The sequence below is a fragment of the Aethalodelphis obliquidens genome, unplaced genomic scaffold (assembly GCF_003676395.1).
Source record: "Aethalodelphis obliquidens isolate GAN/ISIS:26980383/991018 unplaced genomic scaffold, ASM367639v1 scaffold31, whole genome shotgun sequence".
NCBI lineage: Eukaryota > Metazoa > Chordata > Mammalia > Artiodactyla > Delphinidae > Aethalodelphis > Aethalodelphis obliquidens.
The window spans coordinates 21,213,129-21,220,728 of NW_020837975.1; the positions used below are offsets into that span (position 1 = coordinate 21,213,129).

At 45.5% G+C, this 7,600-nt stretch overlaps 1 protein-coding gene across 2 annotated transcripts in view; it reads left to right on the forward strand.

The window, feature by feature from the left end:
- Positions 1 to 6,570, forward strand: part of EFHC1 (EF-hand domain containing 1) — a 60,483-nt gene extending 53,913 nt beyond the window's left edge. For both annotated transcript variants that reach the window (XM_027127488.1, XM_027127489.1), the window contains 2 exons: positions 4,732 to 4,942; positions 6,349 to 6,570. In XM_027127488.1, coding sequence (XP_026983289.1) covers positions 4,732 to 4,942; positions 6,349 to 6,420 — 283 coding nt within the window. In that variant the 3' untranslated portion in view covers positions 6,421 to 6,570. The remainder of the gene's footprint in view (positions 1 to 4,731; positions 4,943 to 6,348) is intronic.
- The last annotated feature ends 1,030 nt before the right edge of the window (positions 6,571 to 7,600 follow it).

Here is a 7,600-nt window from a genome sequence, read left to right on the forward strand (position 1 = left end):
TTTCATTCTTTTTTGTTTATTCTGCTCCTCAGCAGTTATTTCCACCATTTTGTCTTCCAGCTCACTTATTCGTTCTTCTGCCTCAGTTATTCTGTTATTGATTCCTTCTAGTGTATTTTTCATTTCAGTTATTGTGTTGTTCATCTCTGCTTCTTCTTTAGTTCTTCTAGATCTTTGTTAAACATTTCTTGTATTTTCTCAATCCGTTCCTCCATTATATTTCTGAGATTCTGGATCACGTTTACTATCATTACTCTGAATTCTTTTTCAGGTAGATTGCCTATTTCCTCTTCATTTATTTGGTCTTGTAGGTTTTTACCTTGCTCCTTCATCTGTGACATATTTTTTTGTCATCTCATTTTTTTTTTTAATGTGTGGGATTGTGTTCCTGTCTTACTGGTTGTTTGGCCTGTGGCTTCCAACACTGGAGTTTGTAGGCTGTTGGGTAGAGCTGGGTCTTGGTGCCAAGATGAGGACCTCCGGAAGACCTCCCTCCTATAAGTATTCCCTGGGGTCTGAGGTTCTCTGTTAGTCCAGTGGTTCAGACTCAGAGCTCCCACCACAGGAGCTTCGACCTGAACCCCGGCTCATGATCCAAGATCCCACAAGCCGTGCGGGGCGGCAACAAAAGAAAGGAGAACAATAACAAAGTAAAAAATATAATTAGACTAGGAAACTAACAGATATGTTAGAAAGAATATAAAAATAAAAATATAGATGAAACAACAACCAGAAGATAAAACAGAACCACAATAGTAAAAAAGAGGAGGATAAAATTTTTTTAAAAAAAGGTGGAAAAGGCCTTGGCTGTGGAGGGCAGGGCCTAAACAGGAGTGGGGTTTGGGTGGTGGGCAGGGCCTATGCTTAGGACCCACAGGGCTGGAAAAGGTCCTGGAGGCTGTTGGGGGTGGGGCTTAGGCTCAACAGAGGGGGCCCAGGCGTCCCTCCTGCCTCCAGTCTCAGAGGACAGGGGACCCCACCTGGGAGCCCAGTAGGCTTCCTGGGCTTGAGTGGGTGGGGCAGACACCCACTGGTCCTGGAGGGTCTCTCCCACCTGCCTCTCCTGTTCTCCCCCTACACCCCCAGGGCCACCTCGGCCTGCAGGGGTCCTCTGAGGGCATAGGACCTGGCCTGAGAGTCGGGCAGACTTCCCTGGCCCATTGGGCAGGGGAAATGCTGGGTGCCCTCCCCACCGATCTGAGCCCCTGAGGGTGCCTCCAGGTGTGCGAACCCCTCCCCCCTCCTCAGCCGCCCCTCAGGGGCTCTGGTCCTGTCTGGCCTCCACTTCTCCTCCCCACTCAGTCCCCTGATGTCCTACTAGTTCGCTTGGGGATTCTTCCTGTCTCCTTGGGCATCAAGGTCCCCCACCAGCGTCCAGCAGGCACCCTAGTTGTGGGGAGACAGGAACTCTGTGTCTTCCCACACTGCCATCTTGACTCCGCCCCCAGTTTCATTCTTTTGCATGTGGATATCCAGTTTTCCCAGCACCATTTACTGAAGTCTATCCTTTCTCCATTGTGTATTCTTGGCACCCTTGTTAAAGATTAGTTGACCATATATGTGTGGGCTTATTTCTGGGCTCTCTGTTCTATTCCTTTGGTCTATGTGTCTGTTTTTATAGCAGTTCCATACTGATTTGCTTACTATAGCTTTGTAATACAGTTGGAAATCAGGAAGTGTGTTGCCTCCAGCTTTGTTCTTCTTTCTCAGTATTGCTTTGGCTATTTGGGTTTTTATTTTGTTTTTCGTAGTTCCATATGAATTTTAGGATTTTTTTTCTATTTCTGTGAAAAATGCCATTGGAATTTTGGTGGGGATTGCATTGAATCTATAGATGGCTTTGCATAGTATGAACATTTTAACAGTGTTAATTCTTCCAATTCAAGAATACAAAATATCTTTCCATTTGCCTTCTTCGGTTTCTTTGATCAATGTCTTACAGTTTTCAATGTATAGGCCTTTCACCTTCTTGGTTAAATTTATTACTAAGTAATTTTTAAAAAGCTATTGTAAGTGAAATCGTTTTCTTAATTTTTCTTTCGATAGTTCATTGTCCGTATATAGAAAAGCAACTAATTTTTAAATAAATTTTATTTATTTTATTTTGGGCTGCATTGGGTCTTTGTTGCTGCGCACGGGCTTTAGTTGCAGCGAGTGGGGGCTACTCTGTTGCGGTGCACGGGTTTCTCATTGCAGTGGCTTCTCTTGTTGCAGAGCACGGGCTCTAAGTGTGTGGGCTCCAGTAGTTGTGGCACACAGGCTCAGTAGTTGTGGCTCACGGGCTCTGGAGTGCAGGCTCAGTAGTTGTGGCGCACAGGCTTTGTTGCTCTGCGGCATGTGGGATCCTCCTGGACCAGGGCTCGAACCTATATCCCCTGCACTGGCAGGTGGATTCTTAACTACTGTGCCACCAGGGAAGTTCAAAAGCAACTAATTTTTGTATGTTGGTTTTGTATACTGAATTTGTTGATTACTTCTAACAGTTTTTTGGTAGTCTTTAGCATTTTCTAAAGACTAATATATGGTATTAAGATCATGTCATCTGGAAACAAAGTTTTACTTCCTCCTTTCCTATTTGGATGCCTTTCATTTCTTTTTCTTGCCTAATTTCTCTGGCTAGGTCTGTGTTGAATAGAAGTGGCAAGAGTAGGTATCTTTGTCTTGTTCCTGATCTTACAGAGTGGGCATCATTGTCTTGTTCACTACTGGGTATGAAGTTAGCTGGGGGCTTGTCATGTGTGGCCTTTATAACATTGAGGTACATTCTTTCTATACCTAATTTGTTGAGAGTTTTCATCATGAAAGAATATTGAATTTTGTCAGATGCTTTTTCTGTATTTATTGAGATGATCATACGATTTTTATTCTTCATTCTGTTAATGTGGTGTATTGATTTGTGTATGTTGAATCATCCTTGCGTGGTAAGGATAAATCCCACTTGATCATGATGTACGATCCTTTTAATGTGCTGTTGAATTCAGTATGCTAGTGTTTTGTTGAGGACTTTTGTGTTCACCAGGGATATTGGTCTGTAATTTTCTTTTCTTGTAGTGTCCTTGTTTGGTGTTGATGTCAAAGTAATGCTGGCCTTGTAGTACGAATTTGGGAGTGTTTCCTCCTCTTCACTTTTTTGGAGGAGTTTGAGAAGGATTGGTATTAATTCTTTAAATGTTTGGTACAATTCACCATGAAACTGTCTGGTCCTGGGCTTTTCTTTGTTGGGAGGTTTTTGACTACTGATTAAATCTCCTTACTTGTTATTGGTCTGTTCAGATTTTCTGTTTCTTCATGATTCAGGCTTGGTAGGTTGTATGTTTCCAGGAATTTATCCATTTCTTCCAGGTTATCCAATCTGTTGATGTGTAATTGTTCATGGTAGTCTCTTCCAACCCTTTGTATTTCTGTGGTATTAGTTGTAATGTCTCCTCTCATTTCTGATTTTAAGTCTTTTCTCTTTTTTTAAAAATTGGTCAAGCTAAAAGTTTGTCAGTTGTTTATCTTTTTCAAAAAAACAGCTCTTAGTTTCACTGATCTTTTCTATAATTTTTCTAGTCTCTCTTTATATCTGCTCTGATCTTTTTATTATTTCCTTTCTTCTGCTAACTTCAGGCTTAGTTTTTTCTTTTTCTAGTTCCTTGAGGTATAAACTAGGTTGTTTATGTGAGATCTTTCTTTTTTCTATTATTTATTTATTTTGCCTGCGCCATGCGGCTTGCAGGATCTTTGGTCCCCCACCAGCGATTGAACCCAGGCCACAGCAGTGAAAGCACCAAGTCCTAACCACTGGTCCGCCAGGGAACTCCCTCTTTTTTCTTAATGTAGGCATTTATTACTGTGAACTTCCCTCTTAGAACTGCTTTTGCTGCATCCCATAAATTTTGGTGTGTAGTACAAGGGACCCTTGAACAACACAGGTTTGAACTGTGTCATCTACTTATATGCACATTTTTTCAGTAAATATGTATTATACTACTACACAATCCTTAATGCGTTGAATCTGCAGATACAGTCAGCCCTCCGAATATGTGGTTCCGTAAGTTATATGCAGATTTTTGACTGTGTGAAGGGTTGATGCCCCTAAACCCTGCTTTGTTCAAGGGTCAACTGTATTTCCATTTTTGCTTCTAGATATTTTGTTTCCCTTTTGATCCTCTTTGATTTCTTCATCATACTACTTTTTTTTTTTTTGCGGTACGCGGGCCTCTCACTGTTGTGGCCTCTCCCGTTGCGGAGCACAGGCTCCGGACGCGCAGGCTCGGTGGCCATGGCTCACGGGCCCAGTCGCTCCGCAGCATGTGGGATCTTCCCGGACCAGAGCACGAACCCGTGTCCCCTGCATCGGCAGGTGGACTCTCAACCACTGCGCCACCAGGGAAGTCCCCATCATACTACTTTTAAGTCTGTTTCTAAAACATTTATTTTTAGATTCTGTAACATAGATGATGACAATCATGCGACTCCCACAAACACCAGACTTGGGGGTGGTAGTGTTGGTAGATTTGGCTCTTTGCGGGGATTTAATAGATGGCAGCAAGGGAGGCTGAGCCTAGTCAAGGTTCCTGCCGTGAGCTCAGCCATCTGCCAGCCCCTGCAGGCAAGTGTTGATCGGCTCAGCATCAGAGCTGTTTGTCGTCAGATGCTTCCCCCAACTTCACCAAGTGAGAACTTCGGTCACTGAGGTAAGACCATTCGAGAATAAACACCACATCCATCCATCTCCTCTCTCCACAGCCAGCAAACGGAAGAGGACCCAGGCGTGCAGGAACTGGAGGCCCTGATAGACACGATCCAGAGGCAAGGGAAAGATCACCCGTGCAGGGACAACATCTGCAAGATGTTTCAAATTTATGACAAGGAAGCTTCAGGACATGTGGACAGGGAGACGTTCTTTAAAATCTGTGACTCTTTTCACCTCCCAGTTGATGATTCCTTGGTTAAGGAGGTGAGTAGGATTTCCTGTTCGGGGTTGATTGCAGAGGCTGGGCACCGCTCACTCGTTCCCAAAGGCAGTTGCATTTGTATTTCATTTTAACTGGGGAAGACTTGGGGTGTTCACATCAGATCTGCTGTTTGGTCCTGATTATGGCATTTGCCCTCGACTCTAGCATTGGCATCCTTTCCTAACTGCTGCTGTAGGGCATCTCTTTAAGTGGGCAGGGGCCAGACAGCACAGAGCGGCCAGTGAACCATGTCAGGGCTAAAGGAGGGTGGCTGCCAAGGGCAGATTGAAAAGGTGGACTGAGCAGGATGGTGGGAACCTTTGACACCTTCACAGCCTACGTTAGCCCATCAATAGGGCTGGCGTGGGAGAGGGCGTGACCGCTGCCCTGGACAGCAGCATCCGCCAGTAGGGGTCCATGGTCAGCTGCCAGTGGAGGGATGACATGGACGATCTCCTCCGAGAGTTTCCATGAGGGAGCTGAAGAGGGCATTTCATACCTCTTTTTCGTTATAAACCCCTTTGACCATGGTTCCCCTAGAAGTCGGGACAAACTTTCTCCCACCGTTGCCAACGATGGTGGCTAATGTTATTGAGACATTCTCACTGATTAAGAACATTGTGATGCTGTAGTCCTTCTTAATGATACATTAGGAAAAAGGGATGTTTGGAAGTTAGGTCTCATTTAGGGAAGCCTTCTGTTTGGCGCCAGTGTGACTAGGTTGGAGATGAGGGTTTTTCAGATGGGAACATTAGCAAGGAGTGAGGGAGGCAGGTAGAAGGATAACAGTTCAAGTGGGCCAAATGCCCATCTAGCTTCCCAAGTCTCAGGCTGACAGCACACCCAGCCTTCGATTTCTTAGGTCATTTGTGCTATCTGTGACCTGACCTGGGAGAGAGGAGCTGCAGTCAGGGGAGGTGGGACAGGGAAAGCAGGGGCGGGATGGATTTGCACACGTCCTTAGAGTAGCCACAGCAGATCGGTGTGCTTACTGCCACTCACAGGTGTTTCAGGGGACTTGGTTTGAGCAGTGACATGACTAGATTTTTCTTTTAGGCTGTGATAGCAGCAGCCTCTGCTATTCTAAGTCTTACTCTGTGCTGACTGGATGGACAAAGTCTTGTAATTGAATATAAGAACAAAAATGCTTTGGAAATGACAGTGCTCTTATAAATGTCAAACCTGAAACCTTAGGCAGGCCATTTACTCCATCTGACCTTTGATTTCGTGAAGATGGGGATACTCTGACCTACCTTCCCGGTTTACAGGATCATTTCAGAATCAGCCAAGGATATATAAAAAGCCTGAGCTGGTTTACAAAGGCAGGGACAGGCACTAAAGAGCGCTGTGCAGCTGAGCTGAAGGCAGCCCATCTGTCTCTCACGGGCTCCCCTTCTCTCTCCCACAGCTCATCAGGATGTGCTCTCACGGAGAAGACAAGATTGACTACTATAACTTCGTCCGTGCTTTCTCCAACTGACCTGCTGAGGACAGAAAGCACAGTATTTTGAGGTTGGGCCTACGTATACCTGTACTCTTCATAGAGGCATTTACAGAGCTCTTGAAATTATATTTCCTTTTTGGTTCTTTTACCACTGAAGTCTAAATTAAATTGGATCTTGTAGGAGCTAAGGTTGGTGCCTTATTTAGGGAGGGGAGATAGGGGTGTTGTGATGGTTAATTTTATGTGTCAACTTGACTAGATATGGGGTGCCTGGACGTTTCTGGGTGTGTCTGTGAGGCCGTTTCTGGATGAGGTTAATATTTGAGTTGGTGGATGGAGTAAAGCAGATGGCCCTCTCCAATGTGGGTGGGCCCCACCCATTCCATTAAAGGCTTGAATAGAACAAAAAGGCTGACCTTTCCCTAATGAGAGAGAATTCCTCCGGCCTGCTTTGACATCGGCTTTTTCCTGCTTTTGGACTCAAACTGAGACATTGGCTCCTCTGGGGCTCCAGCCCGCTGGCCTTCAGACAGGAACTACTCCGTCAGCCCTCAGAGGCCTCCAGGTCGCTGGCTACAGATACTGGAGCTTGTCAGCTTCCTCGGTTACAGGAGCCAATTCCTTAATCGTCAGTCTCTTTCTCTGTGTATATACAGCCTATCGGTTCTGCTTCTCTGGAGAAAGAACCCTGACTAATGCAGGTGTAGAGTGACCAAGATCAGGAGGAGGATGCATAGAATTTGCTCAGACAGACATCAGGTCGGGTGTGGTGCTGCAGACAGTGCTGCCCGCCCCGCCGGGAAGTAGACACCATGGTTTCCAGTTGCAGTTCTAGGCCCATTAGTAGACCTGCATTTTATTTCATTTTATTATTTATTTATTTAAATTTATTTTTGGCTGTGTTGGGTCTTTGTTGCTGCGTGCGGGCTTTCTCTAGTTGCGGCGAGCGGGGGCTACTCTTCGTTGTGGTGCGTGAGCTTCTCACTGAAGTGGCTTCTCTTGTTGCGGAGCACAGGCTCTAGGCACGCGGGCTCAGTAGTTGTGGCTCACAGGCTCTAGAGCGCAGGCTCAGTAGTTGTGGTGCACGGGCTTAGTTGCTTTGCGGCATGTGGGATGTTCCTGGACCAGGGCTTGAACCCATGTCCCCTTCATTGGCAGGCAGACACTGTGATAATAGAAAATATCACAGTGTGGTACACTGATTTGTTTCATGAAA